The sequence below is a fragment of the Camelina sativa genome, chromosome 2 (genome assembly GCF_000633955.1).
Source record: "Camelina sativa cultivar DH55 chromosome 2, Cs, whole genome shotgun sequence".
NCBI lineage: Eukaryota > Viridiplantae > Streptophyta > Magnoliopsida > Brassicales > Brassicaceae > Camelina > Camelina sativa.
Genome location: NC_025686.1, coordinates 17643056 through 17658501, shown reverse-complemented (window position 1 = coordinate 17658501; position 15446 = coordinate 17643056). Strand labels below are relative to the sequence as shown.

Below are 15446 nucleotides of genomic sequence, written 5' to 3'. Positions count from 1 at the left end.
TTTAAAAATTTGGTGTTATTGGTTGTGGATTTGTAAAAAGTTATCTAAAATCTTGATAAATCTAGTGTTATTGGATTAAGAGTCTTATAAAGTCATTAAAAGTTTTATGTTATTCAATTAAAACAAAAGAATCATGGATTGTTAATGAATTCAAATTTTGTGTTATTGGTTTAGGATTTTATAACATTTCCTTCATAACAAAAGTCATGAAAACTCTTTCATCAAATAGAAAGATTTTGAAAGATTTTATGAAATATTTTACAAGATTAGGAAACACAAATCAGCAAGATTTAAAATAACTTCCTAAACAATCTCTTATAGAATCCTTCGTTTTTACTTTCTAATTTTCTATGATTTAAAAAATCAGCAAGATTTTTAAAAACACAAAGTCATTAAAACTCTTTCTAAATCCTAAACCAATACCTCCCCCTAAGAGTAACATATGAAAACTTTATCAACGAAGGCTAATAAATATGACAAAAGTTAGATATATCAAATAAAGTAAAAAATAAAACTAGATCACTATCAAAAAGAAAAAAAAGGTTTGTTGTAGATAAAAACAAATCTTGGTTTAGAGTTTCCTTAATTAAGCTCATTTTTTTTTTTAGACCTTTTTATCTTAACACTTATTTTTTTAGTGGACCCTTAAATAATTTGTTTTTATATGGTGATACCCAATTTGTTTTAAAAAAAAAATCTTACAGGGTACGTTGAAGGGATTATATCACGCGTTTTATAAAGTGGTAATCGAGAAGTTGACGAGGAACACAACACCAACACCTGACCAATCAGTAAGCGTAATAAATGATCTCAGTCCTGTTAGTAGGAGTAGTAGATTTTTAAGATCTGGTTTTACTTATTATCTATCTCTAATCTTGAATGTTTTCTACTGTGTAATAAGCATGTTGTACGTGATCATCAAGACGCAGAGCAACAATCAGCAAACAACGGTATTTTTTTCGTACTCCCAAATTTCGTAATTAATCATATAATATTATTTCTTCTTTTCAGCGCCTAACCGGAGTATAGAACCTTAGTTTTATTGAACCCGAAACTCAAACCGAATTAAACCGAAAAAAAAAAAATCGTTTGGGTTTTGGCACACAGAACCTTCAACTTCTGGCGGGTTTGGGATTGGATTGGAAGAACTCATTCAGCTATTCAAAGATCGTAGCCTCGAAACTTTGAATCGATATCATGGGGTAAGCACACACACTTGTGTGATTAATCTAATCATCTCTTTCGTTGATTCTTTGGTCTTAGGTTTTATTCTGATTTATACCCATTTGATGATAATGATTCACAGGTTCATGGGTTATCAAATCTACTGAGGACTGACTTGAAACTGGGCATAGATCGGCACTATGAGGAGATACAGCATCGCAGGAACACATTTGGGTCGAACACATACCCTTGCAGAAAGGGAAAGAGTTTCTGGGTATGCACAGTTCATGTAGACAAGAAAGTTTGGATTTTTTTTCTCTATTTGGCAAAGCTTTTCAATTTTGGTTACATTGTTTTGGTTGTAGTGCTTTCTCTGGAGAGCTAGCCAGTCTCCTCATTTGCTGCTTATCATGCTTGCTGCTCTATGTTTTTTGCTGCTGCGGATTTTCACAATGGTGAGTTTTTTATTTTATTTTATAATCTGTACAAGATGATCTTCTTTGGTAATTATGTTTTGACATTAACATTTTCTGTTTACTCTGATTATCTCGTTGGTTATAATACTGTTGCTTTGGTGTTTAGGTGTTGCTTTTTGTCAAGGGGGATTCTTTTAGATTTGAGCTCTTTTCAGTTATCTGTCTGAGTTTATTTTCTATATCTCATGTTCATGACACTTGCAGGGTGTCCTCGATGGATTGTATGTAGAAGCCTGCATCATTTTGACCACTGTTCTTGACATCATTGTGAGAGGTATCGTAACTACAATCTTTCATGTTCATGAGTTGCTGTTGAGTTACAAGAGAGAATATGGAAAGTTAGAAACAATCAGATTGATTTTGTTTGTCTAATATTTTGCAGCTACCGCCGAGTACAAGCATTCTTGTTGGTATGAAAAGTTGACTGAGGAGAAGAGAAACGTGTATCTAGAGGTGTGTTCCTGCTGACGGTTTTCTTCGTCCCTTGTGTATGGTGTTGCACTTTCCCACAATGTCTGCTGAACGTTTTTGATTGCAGGTTATTAGAGGTGGCAGAAGATTCATGGTTTCTATCTATGATATTGTTGTCGGCGATATTGTACCCCTCAAGAATGGTTTTCAGGTAAGCATCACACTTTTAACAGAAATATTTCTTTGGCTTGTCTGTCTTGAGCTTCACAATTTGTGTGGTGTGATTTTTGATTTATGGTGCAGGTACCTGCAGATGGTGTCCTGTTTGTTGCCAACTCGTTGAAAGTTGACGAGCAAGAAATTACTGGCTCAGACGAAATTGTATGCTGTACTGTACCCTTGTTGATGAGCTGTATCATTACCTCCCCTGTATCTCTAATCTCTCTTTTCAATTAGCAGGTTCAAAAAGATCTTCAAAGTAATCCGTTCCTGTTATCTGGCTCAAAACTTATAGAAGGCATAGGTACAATGCTGGTAAGCTCTCGAGCCACGTATCTTAATTTTTTTTTTAAGCTTGACACATCCTTCTCATAGATGTATAGCTACTTTTATTAAAGATGAGGCCTATGTTGAAAGGGATAAGTCACGTTGATAAACACTATAACTATAACTGTTTCTTCACAACAAAATAATTCATTGGAACCTATTCCGTGTTTCTGCATACAGCTTCTCTTTCTTCGCCTCAATGCTGTCTCTTCTTCTAGTGCCAGCAATAGATTGATTGATCTTGAATAAAGTGAAGTTGAGAGAAAAGAAGTAATCTACAATTGTTTTTTTGTGGGAAGTGCAGAAACGCAAATTCTGAAACCTGGAATTAGGGCAACAACATAGTTATACTCTGTGTGATTTTTTTTTTCTTTCTCAGTTACAAGATTGGTTTCTATTCTTGCTTTCTCTGTATATGGTTCTTGATCTTCTGATTCACTTTATTCTTTCCCGTGTATTAAGGTTACAACTGTTGGAAAGAACACTGGATGGTGGTTGAAGATGGAGGAGATTCGACATGAGACTGAAGACCAAAAGCCCTTTCAGGTCTGTTTTTATTGATTACTAATTTCTTGCTACCTATAACAGTTTGCGCGTTTATCATCTGTGATTTGTTTTACTAGGGATACTTGCAATGGCTTGCGATTTCTGCCAACTGCTTAGTCCTTTTGTTTGCTTCAGTTGCCGTTATTGTTCAGTTGGGCCTGTAAGTCTTTCTTTACTTTACAATGTACCCATTGCACATATGTTCTGCATTCATAGCTAATATCTCCAGCTCAATAAGGACCTAACAAGCTTGCGATTTAATTTCAGATACTTTAGTGGTAAGACCAAAAAGTCAGATGGAACTCCAATGTTTATTCACGGACATACCTCTGCCCATGAAGCAACAGAATTTGTGATCAAATCCCTGAGTTTTATGGTACGGGAATGCTGAAATTTACCTTTGTGGCTACAGTAATGACATATGGTCTTTTATTGGAATTTCGTTGGCGGTTGCCAAAACATGATTTTTTTTCAGATTGCAACAATAATAGTGGCAGTGCCTGTTGGACTTTCTATAGCTGTTCGCTTGAAGTATGCCTGCTTCTAGTATTTTTGTTTCAGTTTATATTGTTTCTCTCGACCGTTACTTTCTTCATGTTTCTCATCTTATCGTTTTCCTCTTTCCATCAGCCTTGCAAAGACAATGAGAAAAATGATGAGAGACAAAGTTTTGGTACTCTAATTTTATATCCCATTTTTCTTATTGTCGTTAGAGCATCAACGTGTGCGCTTTACTACCGTAAATGTTTTTCAGGTGCAAACACTCTCTGCATGTGAAAGAATGGGATCTGTTACAACTATAGTATGTCATAAAACTGGAATTTTAACTTTGAATCAGGCAAGTGTTCTCTTTTATATGCAATCAGCTCTTTCCTGCTTCATCTTATTCTTCCTGAGTAGTGAGTACCTATTTAAGCATTTATTTTCTGCTAAGCAGATGTCGGTGGTCGATGTCTGGGCTGGAGGAAGAAGAATACAAGATATGGATAATGTTTCACAGTTGCCCACGTTTCTTAAAGAACTAATCATTGAAGGCATTGCCCAAAACACAAATGGCAGTGTTGTTTCTGAAACGGTAAGTGTCCTGGATTACAGCGTTGATTTGGACATAAACTATTTGATTAGATTCGTGTAATATGAATTATTCTTAGTAAGTTCATACTTAACTATAGGGAGCCACTGTACCAGAGGTTTATGGATCACCGACAGAACAGGCCATTCTTCGCTTGGGGAATAAGGTTTTGTTTCTTTCTAATCTGACATTAGTACTTGCTATAGCTATTATGTTTATTACTACTGACTGTTAGTTACTTGTATTTTGTAGTTGGGAATGAAATTTGATGATGCTAGGTCAGCATCATTAGTCCATCATATTATACCATTCAATCCAAAGAAGAAATATGGAGGTGTGGCACTACAGGTAACATAACCTTGTCTATGTTGTTGTGCGAGCGCACACACACATACACATACATATATATATACTGGTTTTAACTTGACCCAGGTACTTTGTTGCAGCTTTGTTAGAATCTGGAATTGTTTGACTGTAAATCTGCCTGCATATTTTATGCTAAATTTGATCCTTATATAGTTGTTTTACTTCTTATTATTCATTTCTAGCTTGGTACACGAGCCCACGTTCATTGGACAGGATTTGCAAAAGTTATTTTGAGTAAATGCGAATGGTATATGGATGGGGCCAACAACCCCAGAACTATTGATGAACAGCAACGAAAGGTTTGTATATGAACCTAGATGACTAATATAAAAATGAACTATTATTTCTTGTTTGGAGTTTTATGTAAGAGTCCATTCTCTCTTAAGTTCTTTGAAGGAACAATTGAAAACATGTGTAAGGAAGGACTGCGTTGTGCTGCACTTGCTTATCAACCTTATCACCTGGGAAGTCTTCCAACCAATGAGAAACTTTCTATAATACCTCAAGACCTTGTTTTGTTGGCTATTATTGGTATCAAGGTAACATTACCAGCGCTCATTCTAAATATTATAATTAGTATCAATGAGAATTGGTACCTGATTCCATTTTCTTCAAAGCCTGTGAAGTCTTTTCACTACTAACATTATTTATCCAACGTTTTGAATAACATGCAGGATCCTTGCCGGCCAGACACAAGGGATGCGATTCAACTGTGCAATTCCGGAGGTGTTCAGGTGCCATGAAATTTCTAAACTCTGAGTAGTAGAGAATGATTTCCTACTCGAATTGTTTGCTTTCTCTCACTGAGTTTGGGCCTGGCGTAGTAAATATTTAAACCTTATATCGTATGCAGTGACACCTTTGATATTTTTTTCTTGGGGTAACCCCCCTTTTATTGGTCTACTTTCTAAGTGGAAGCTGTTGATTTCAGGTTTGCATGGTGACAGACGAAGACGTTTGGACTGCACAAGCGAAAGCAATGGAATGTGGGATATTGAGGGATGCATCTGGCCGTAATATAAGGACAGGAGCTCAATTTCGTGATCTTTCCGATTCAGAGAGAGAGCAGATCGCCGGAGAGATCTTGGTTTGAATCCATTCTTCTATATTTATTGTTTAACGTATATATTTATCTGTGCACATCATGAAACATCGATGACTGGAATCATGAGATAAGATAGTATCAATCGTCACACTGTCACACCTTGCTGAGTGACATATTTTTTAATAGGTCTATATTAGCCGACTGGTTCAAGAACTGGATTGAGTTAGAAATTAACACACTACTCTATGTGTAGGTTCTTGCTGAATCTTCTCCCAGCGACAACCTTCTGCTTGTCGAAGCACTGACGAGAATAGGGCATGTAGTTGCAGCCACAGGGATGGGAATACATGATTCAAAGACACTACTCGCGGTCAGTAATTATCATATTTAAACTCAAAGAGAACATGAATTCTAAACAGAAAGACATGTCCATCATCACTTTTCCTTGAACAGGCGGATGTTAGCCTTGCTATGGGAACTGGAGGAACCACAGCAGCAAAAGAGAATTCCGATATCATTATACAGGATGATAATTTTGCTACGATTGTCAAGGTTGGTTTATTATATGCTTGGTTGAAATGATAAACTTGGGCAGTAGCGGCTTATAGAATGCATACAATAATGATGAGCAAGCTTTGACCTTTTGGCAGTGAAATTTTGTTTAAATCTTTCTGATAAGATATTAGAGGCTTGTTTGGATAATGCAGTGTATCATATGGTCTCGATCTCTATACACCAATATCCAGAGATCTATCCTATTCCGGCTCACTGTCAGTGTATCAGCATTAACTCTCTGTGTGGTTGAGGTTGTGGTTTATGATGCATTTCCACTTAACGCCGTGCAGGTTAAAAAATTGTTATCCCTTTGTAACTTCATCATCTTGTAATCCAGCTTTACCACGATTTGAAACCTTTTTCCCTAACCCAGTTTTTGCGTTTCCCTGATGCAGCTTCTGTTGCTTAATCTTAGTATCGACATCTTAGGAGCATTTGCATTGGCATACCGACCAAGAGCTGATCGCCTCCTAATGGGAAAGCCACCGGTTGGTATAAGGTACAAAAATCTGAATAGGATTTGATTTGATTAAGTCAGTATATAGTTGTCTTAGAAAGAGACTTACTGTATTGGTGCCAAAAATTTGGAAGAAACAGTTGATTTTTCAGTTCTGGTTCTGTTCTACGTGAATATAAGCAAACTGATCATACATATGTATACCTTTTTCTGTCTTTTTTTTTCAGAGACCCTCTTATTACCAAGACGATGTGGTCCAAGTTGATAATACAGGTATGTCGGGTAAAATCCTTGATTTATCATGTGTGGACGTTAATGTCCGATAAAAAAATTTGTACTCCTTCATAGTTTTCAGGGAGAAAATGCAATTCCTTGGTTTTCTTTACTAATTAACTATATAGATTAGAGACACAAACACTGACTTGGAGACCTCTAAATAGTGCTTCTGTCATGACTTACCTTCTTCCAGGTATTTTACCTAGTGGTGTCGCTGGTACTCATAAACTCTGAGAAGCTAAAGCATGGTCCTAGCAGCAATGCTGAAAAAGTGATGAACACATTTATATTCAATTCCTTTGTCTTCTGCCTGGTAATGTCCAATTTCTCCCACTCTTGTTATCAGGGTTCATTTGCTAATATGTTGATCATCTCTCTCTGTCTTTTTAAAATAACGCAGATGTTTAATGAGTTTGAAATCCAAAGCATAGACCAAACCTTTAAAGAAATCTTCAGAGAGAACATGTTTCTCGTTACAATAACCTCAACTATTATATTTCAGGTAAGTCCTCTGCACAAGGTGATTACAACATTTATCTTCTTTTTCTGTTCATATCTAACCCGAAAACATAATTACTTTCTTTTTTGTTCCTTCTGTGTCAGATAATCGTAATGGAGTTCGCAGGCATGTTCGTTTCTTCAGTCAAGCTTGACATGAAAAAATTGGTGACGACAAGTCTTTTGGGATTGCTCAGGTTCTGCTCATAAAGATCCTCAACTAGTTTATAAGTTTTACTCTTCACATTTTTCTCAATATCTATACGTATATTTAAACTTTTTGTACAGCCAAGTGGCCACTCGCTTCCCTTACCCAGAAAACCAATACTACCGTAACTGAGATTTATCTTACCATATAGGCACAACTACCGTAAGAACCTTTTACTCTCTAATCTTCTAATGAATCACACATGAATATCTTATTTTAGATTTGACAAGTAGAGTTACTCTGAACTTACAAATTCTCATTTCAGGTCAACTTCTGAAGCATCCTTCTAGCTATGGTCGCTTAGGAGGTTTTTGTTCTCTGCGTGGGTCTGCGTGAGAGACTATATAATGCCGGATTATTGTGCTGTGTATATATTATAGTACAGCTAGTTCAGTCAAATTCATTTCCTCTTCAACATATGTAGAGCGAAATGAGTGAGAGTCATATATTTATATAAGTTTTGTTCAATCAATTCGTCTCTTCATTTTCGTTTCATGAGTTCTTGGATGTTTCTAAATCTTCTGATATAGCTGATTCCTCGCAATAATTTTTTTTTTGTCGAATCTACCCGATTATATCTTCTTTTATCTATCAAATTTCTTTGAAATTTTCAGTTGGTTCCTATACCAAAATCTACCTTTCCTCCTAGGTTTACTGCCTTAGGTTCATCGAATTACGACCACCACGACAATTTTAAACGGTTAGACAGCCAGTGGGATACTAGTATATTCGTACACACAAAAACTAATAATATCAATTACTACTACAAACTTTCATACCATAGCCAGTAGCCACATGTGGTTTTACAGTGCACCCCCGCACCGGTTTGAGGTTCTGCCTATAGATCCAACGGCTTATGTTTTTTTTTTTTTTTTCAATTTTACCATCTTCACTTGACGCGGCGTGATCTCAATGGTAAATCTTATAAAGGTCTTCGGTTGTTTATTTTAGTTCCAATGATGCTGTGTGTGGTACAACGAAGAAGTTAATAAAGTTACACAGTATAAGCATATATTAGACGTCTTTATGATTCTTTTCTATTTGTGTTACTTACTACTACAATCTATATATACGTATATAATAAATTATGTAAACCACTAATGGAGACTTTTCTTTATCCATGAAAACCACAACAATAATCAATCACATATGATACTAGTATTTCAAATTAACGGATGTTTATTTTAGGAGAATTGTGTTATCTTTATAACCTTCTCCTCTAGTAATAAATTATTTTGTTCACTATCGATATTGCATTTATTTAAGCAAATGTAGTATATTAATATACTATTAATCAAAATTACTCGAAAAACCAATGATCATATAATCACATTTCTATAATTTCAAAAAAAAAAAAATGTCGAATGTTGTAAAAAAAAAAAAAATAAAAAATGTCGAATCTTACAACTACAAATTTGGAATTCGGGGTCCTTGCCATATCCAGAAATGTCTTGGTGTGCTGGATGCACTATATATAGTTTCTGAAAAACTAGATGATGCAATAAAAAAGGGAAGTTAAGCATGCATGCATCAAAATCAAAGCTAAGGCTATAATATTCTTTCGTCGTCACCTTCATGAGAACTTGAAAAATGAATATTTGACAGTGAAAGTTCCAAAAATTCTTTCGAAAGATCTAAATGACATTTATGATCAGTTGATCACCAAAGAATTATGGTGTTACCCAAAGTCCGTTATGAGTGATTGCATTTGAAACTACAAGATTTTAAGTTTGTAGCTGAATACAACTTAGCGATGTTTAAGACCACTTCCAAGCTGAAGTTGTGTGGAAAACATGTTACCGATGCAAAAATGCTAGAGAAAAGATATTATATTTTAGACAATTATCATAAATACCACTAAAATAGGTTTTTATTCCAAAAATACTACAATTTAGTTATTTTTTCCAAAAATATCACTAAAATGTATTTTTTCTAAAAATACCACATAATTGAACTAAAGTTTTAATACTAAAAACTAATCTCTAAATTATAAATACTAAACTCTACCCCTAATAACTATACTTTAAAACTAAATTTGTCAACCCAAACATAAAAATAATAATTTTACATCTTTAAAATTTAATTTTTTTGTGTTTGTGGTAATGTTGGAAAAAAGACTTTTGTGGTATTTTTGGAAAAAAAAAAAATCTAAAATGTGGTATTTTTGGAAAAGACATTTTTAATGGTATTTAAAGGAATTTCTCTTATATTTTTTACGCTAATAATGTTGTCCTGCATATAAAAAGATATTCTTCTTTTGTTGCTTCATATCTATTGCAACTCCGTCCAGCACTTGATTATCCGAAGTTGGTTGGTTTTTCCTCGCTTTCATTTCTCAGTTATTGTTTTTCGTCTTTTCATTCTATATACTGATCCAAAAGTCTAGGGTTGATCGAAAACTGTTTTCTGGTGGATTCCATATGGTTTCTTCCGTTATTACACAACCTCTTTGTTGGCCCTTGTTCTCGGATAGTAGATCTAATCATCGGTGGTTCTAAATCAACTTTTGTTTCTCCATATCCAGTGTTTTCGTCAGAGAGTTTTTCGATCTTATTGGCCGTGTGTTTGGTCATACTAACATCAAATGTTAGTTGTGCAATTGTTACCAAATGTCGTCAGTATGATCTATTGTGGACGTTTCGAAGATTAATACAAATCAACTCGAATTTGATATGTAAGCGATGAAACCACCATGAAAACAATATATTGAAACGGAGTGGAAAGCTAATAGTAGGACAACAGAAATGGGTATTAAGTGCAACCAAAATCAATGACATCTCTTACTTTATTAGAGTTTCAATCAATCCGAAAGTTATGCGCTATGAATTTTGAATGCATTACCGGTATTTCATCAATAAAAAAAAAAAATTCTCAAACATAATAGTCACGCCAGATTGACAAAATGGTTGCACTTTTGCTTCTTCGTTACACAAACTATTGGTTGTAGTTGTAATCTCATTGATAATCATGTATACTTCTGGTTCATAGTAATAAAGTTTGTTAGATGTTAAAAAAATTCAAAATCTTGTGTAAGCAAATAACATTTGTTCATCGTCATCGAAAGCATGTGACTAACTATTATGAAATCATGATCGATAGCAGTTTAATTATTTAGTTATTTTAAAGCCAATCATGACACAAAATAAATATTTACTAGTAATAGTTAACAATAAACAAAATAATTTTAGCAATGCTCGATGGTTAAATATAACTATAACTATATGAATTATTCAAACTATTATACTAAAGCTATAAACCGATATAATATAAATTATATAATTATAGGTAAAACAATTAACTACAATTTATAGTTCAAAACAGCGTGAAGAATCTAATATACCATACCAACAAAATAAATAAAGCGTTTTAAAATAAAGACGGCAATGAATTCAATAATAAAGCAACATCACAATTAATATTTACATAATGAACGGATCCATGAAGTCATAATCATTCAAAGAATCAAACGTATATGCAACGATTGTAAAGCAATAAAGCATAAACGAATATATATTCACTCTCTAATACCACTAGAGACTCAATTGACCTCATCGTTAACTAGTAAATGAACAAAATAAAATGATATGAATGAAACAGATCTAGCTAAGTAAGTGCTACAATAAATTGGTTAAAACAACTACTATTTGGTAAGGCACTAACGATCTCAATAACAATTTTGATATATAGTCTCGTTATTAAGCATATGAGAACCGATTAATAAGTTTGAGGTTACTTACCCTCGTTGGTAACGGTGAGATCGTAAGCTGAGAATATGATGGCGGAGGTTTGTGTTAGCTCATACGGCTATGATTTGTGTTGATTACCTTTGCAATCACTCTGATTTCTTCTTTCAGCTGAAAGAAAACAAAAAGATAAATTATATAGTATATGAGACCATTTTCCAACTATATAATTTCGTCACGAATATGCGACTTTTTAGTCTATATATATCATGTAGTAGTTTATTAGTCACAAATTGGTCACAAAATGGTTGCACTTTTTTTGTGACCAAAATAAGAGTCACAAAAAATATTTTCCAAAATACAGGTTTTTTTTTTTTTTTGTAGTGTTAAGCAAATCTGATATTAGGTAGACATTACCTTCAAACACCAGATTATTACGATTTTTCCAAAGCATCCAAAATGTTCAGGGAAGGTTTCTTCTGGTCCGCACCGACAGGATTCTTATTGAAGTGCATAACCAAGTGGAAGTTCTGGTAGATAGAATGAATCCTGCTCCTCTAACTTGCTCTCATATTAGACTTAATTTATCTCCTTTTTTCTTTCTTTGTTTCCTCTCTCTTTGATTCTTCTATTACTATTTTACTGTTTTCCACATCACACCCCTTCAATTTTGTTTGGGAAAAAAAAGAGAAATTAATTAAATCAGAAGCTTTTGTGTGGTGATGACAAGTGACAACTGACACGTATGCGTGAATTACTTATAAATTTATAATAAATTTTGTTTTCTCTAAAAGAGTAATATATAGCCATATGATATTAGTATTTTCAAATTAACGGATGGTTATTGTAGGTCCAAAACAAATGAAAGTTGTATTCTGATTGTACAGCACTAATTTTCCTCTTCAATCTATGTAGAGTGAAATGAGTGAGAGTCATACTTATATATTATTAGTGTAGATAGAGTTTATCTCTATTGTTGTTGATATAGTTTAACATTGATAGAGTTTTTTATTTTTGTATAGGTATCGTTATCTTGTATAGAACGATCCTTTCAAACTCTTGTATAAATATGTGCTCTCTGTGTTTACAGTACACCCGGCCGTACCTGATCTTTTGACTTTGATTTTTACAAACCGAGTCGGTTTGAGATTTTGTCTACAGAGATCTAACGGCTTATAATGTTTTACAACTATCATTTCACTTGACATGGCATGATCTCAACCGTAAAAACCTTATAAAGCTCATCGCACAGTTAACAGTTTCATCTAAAAACTCTCTCTGGTAAATTCGTCAGATTTCGATTTGGGAAACCCTAAAAAAACAAATTCATCCATTTCTCGAATCCGTAGATATATTTCTCTGTGATATTTTGAATTCGTTTTTCATTTGCGTGTGATGGGTGGTTTAGCTATGGAGGAAATGCCTTTATCGGCGCTATTCGAGCAAGCTAGGAAAATTCATCTCGCTGCTTCAGAGTCTGGTGTTGATCAGGTTGAACCTTCTTACACTGTTTCTATACGAATTCGATTAGGGTTTTTATTTGAAATGGGTCGCGAGCTTTTTAAAACTGAATTGGACGTTGTTTTCTTTAAACTAGGATGTTGTGAAGAAAGGATGTGAGATGTTTCAGAAGTGCGAAGACATGATCGGGAAACTGGGCTTGTTCTCCTCTAATGAGACTAAAGAAGATATTAGCACCACCAATCTCAAATATCTTTTGGTAAATTTTCTCTTGCTATCGAGTTTTGGGGTTTTAGTGTTATGTTTGTATTCTAGTTTTGTTATTAGTTTTGGTGTAGAAATAGCAGAAATTGAACAACTTTGGCTGGTCCTGTTACTTTTTTACTCTTTTATAGCTGAAATTGTAGAACTATCAAATGTGGAGTCTGAAATTACCAGTTACTCTGTGGTTAGATCATAAGATTGGTGTGTGTTTTTGAGTTGTTATCTTTAACGTGACGAGGGATATATATTTGTTATTGTGATTTTAGGTGCCTTACTATCTTGCGGAGTTGACGGAGAAAATCATACAGGACGATCGGATTCAGGTTGTCAAGGCATCGTATGCGAAGTTGAAGGTGAGTTTTCTGTTGAGTTGTTTGCTGGTTATTATTGCATCCCTTTGATAAATAGTGTGCTAGTGGGAATGAATGAGCATTTTGTTTGGATTTTTTGAGACTAATGTATCGTCTTGTTATTGTGTCTAGGAGTTCTTTTCGTTCTGTGAGGCAATGGAACTTGTTCCAGATGAAGAGTTGGAGGCTTCTTCACGAGGAGGTTCTGGTGCACCTGCTGATCGAAGGGCTCTCAAGGTAGATTTATCCCCCTGTTTCTTTTGTTTGTTTATATAATCACGAGAATGAAGTTTAATGTTTGTGGATTTTTGAAATGCATGTTGTGTATTTGTAACTATGATACTTTGTAGATAGCTCGATTCAAACGTCAAAAGGCCGCTGAGGCAAAACTTCTTGAAATTAAAGAGAGGAAGGAGCGACGCGGACGTTCAACTAAAGCAGCTGCCTTGTCAACTCCGGTGGAAGCTGGAGAAGAAGATATTCCAGATGATGATAGCGAAGAAGAGAGAGAGGTTTGTCCCATTTTTTATTTTGCTGCTTTCTCTAATTCGATTTTCTTCTAAGCCTGGTCTTATGGCTTTTCTCTGCAGGCTTGGCTATCGTCAATCAACTTGGCTGTTTGTAAGGTTTGTCTAAAAATCATTTATTAGAATCCTATGATTTGTGTCAAGTTGAGGTTTATCTTATGATTGAACTTCACTACAGGCTATTGATCTGTTGGAAATGCTAAAGAGAGAAGAGGAAATGCTCTCTGCAATAAAGGAAAGACAGTTGAAGGTAGCTTACCTCTCGGTGTTAGTTTTTTCTTACGTGCTAACAAAACTATTTGATAAACATATAAACGAAGAAAATTATTATGATCTCTTGATCAGGATGGAGATGATGTGTTTTCCCGGGATGCTCTTGATGATCGTACAAAGAAAGCTGAGACATGGCACAGAGACGCTGCTGCCAGAGTACAGTACTCTAATCCTGCACAACCAATCACTTGTGCCACATTTGCGCAAGATGTATTAGAAGGAAGAGCTTCAGTGTCACAAGGTCACGAACACAAACACCAACCTCTTATATTTGGTCCAGCAAGCATCGTGGGTGGACCGCTTTCTACCAACAGAGAGAGGATGATAGCTCAGGTTTTCCAACCAAGTCACAGGTAAACACAAAACTATACTCATCAGTCATCACAAATTATAATTCCTTTGTGAGATTTAAAAAAATGATGATTAACCTTGAGTTTATAGGATGCCAACAATGTGCATAGAGGATGCTGGTTTAACAGAGATGAATATAATGAATGATTGGCAAGAGCAAACGAAAAAAGCCATCGAAGAAGCAACCACCTCATGGTACAACGATAAACCTCTGAGAAGAAAGGAAGAGGACGAGGAAGAGGATGATGAAGACGAAGAAGCAGTGATGAAAGCTAGAGCTTTCGATGATTGGAAGGACGATAATCCTCGTGGTGCAGGTAACAAGAAACTCACACCTTGCGGCTGAGAGATCGAGCCTGTGGCTCACACACATATTTAACACTTCCTCCCCTCTTTTGTTTCTTATTTCACAAAAACCTCTTCTTTCACTTTTGATGTCTGTAATGTAGTCATCTTTATACTCTTAAGCCTACTCTGTTACAGATTTACAGCATAAGATTTAACTACTTTCATTTTCGTATTTTCTTTCTTGGAATATTATTATTAAATACGCCGTTTATAGATGCACTGTATATATACAAATTTAGTAAAATATTAACGTGTGACTGGATCTGAGTGAGACCCATCTTTTTTTTAGTCCTCCATTATTGTGTGACCCACGTTCAATCACAAGCACCATTTATGGAATCAAACAGCAAAAGTGAAACGAGGAAAAAAAAAGAAAAGAAGAGATAACACAAAACAGTAACACACACATTTTGCTTGTGAATGATTAAACTTCCAAAGTACAATGAACATATCACACTAACAAATGTAAACCAGGATTCAACCTATACCCTAGTTTCTTCCTGGAAACAACACTTTTTGTGACTTAAAAAAAATAAAGAAGATAGAAAAACAAGAACGTGGACAAAAAA

The 15446-nt window shown here is 34.8% G+C and overlaps 2 protein-coding genes across 2 annotated transcripts; both read left to right on the top strand.

Moving 5' to 3' along the window:
* On the top strand, positions 1100-8106 carry LOC104753524 (calcium-transporting ATPase 8, plasma membrane-type-like). The gene is made up of 31 exons (XM_019235781.1): positions 1100-1202; positions 1307-1438; positions 1530-1619; positions 1845-1914; positions 2023-2093; positions 2179-2262; positions 2355-2432; positions 2511-2585; positions 3060-3143; positions 3221-3303; positions 3411-3519; positions 3619-3674; positions 3774-3816; positions 3898-3981; positions 4081-4218; positions 4316-4381; positions 4468-4563; positions 4764-4880; positions 4968-5120; positions 5256-5315; positions 5513-5668; positions 5880-5996; positions 6080-6178; positions 6334-6471; positions 6577-6680; positions 6866-6911; positions 7108-7227; positions 7315-7416; positions 7518-7609; positions 7701-7782; positions 7886-8106. The coding sequence occupies exons 3-30, from the start codon at positions 1575-1577 to the stop codon at positions 7750-7752; spliced, it is 2538 nt and encodes an 845-aa protein (XP_019091326.1). The 5' UTR covers positions 1100-1202; positions 1307-1438; positions 1530-1574; the 3' UTR covers positions 7753-7782; positions 7886-8106.
* LOC104728108 (PP2A regulatory subunit TAP46) lies at positions 12564-15049 on the top strand. Its single transcript, XM_010447139.2, has 9 exons — positions 12564-12794; positions 12901-13023; positions 13295-13381; positions 13511-13615; positions 13729-13890; positions 13969-14004; positions 14084-14155; positions 14251-14531; positions 14620-15049. The coding sequence occupies exons 1-9, from the start codon at positions 12699-12701 to the stop codon at positions 14873-14875; spliced, it is 1218 nt and encodes a 405-aa protein (XP_010445441.1). The 5' UTR covers positions 12564-12698; the 3' UTR covers positions 14876-15049.

Coding starts and splice junctions, on each gene's coding strand:
- LOC104753524 (XM_019235781.1), top strand. CDS start 1,575: ATGCTTGCTGCTCTATGTTTTTTGCTGCTGCGGATTTTCACAATG. Junction 4,382..4,467: donor TTCTTCGCTTGGGGAATAAG/GTTTTGTTTCTT, acceptor TGTATTTTGTAG/TTGGGAATGAAATTTGATGA. Junction 7,417..7,517: donor CCTCAACTATTATATTTCAG/GTAAGTCCTCTG, acceptor CTTCTGTGTCAG/ATAATCGTAATGGAGTTCGC.
- LOC104728108 (XM_010447139.2), top strand. CDS start 12,699: ATGGGTGGTTTAGCTATGGAGGAAATGCCTTTATCGGCGCTATTCGAG. Junction 12,795..12,900: donor CAGAGTCTGGTGTTGATCAG/GTTGAACCTTCT, acceptor TCTTTAAACTAG/GATGTTGTGAAGAAAGGATG. Junction 14,156..14,250: donor TAAAGGAAAGACAGTTGAAG/GTAGCTTACCTC, acceptor TCTCTTGATCAG/GATGGAGATGATGTGTTTTC.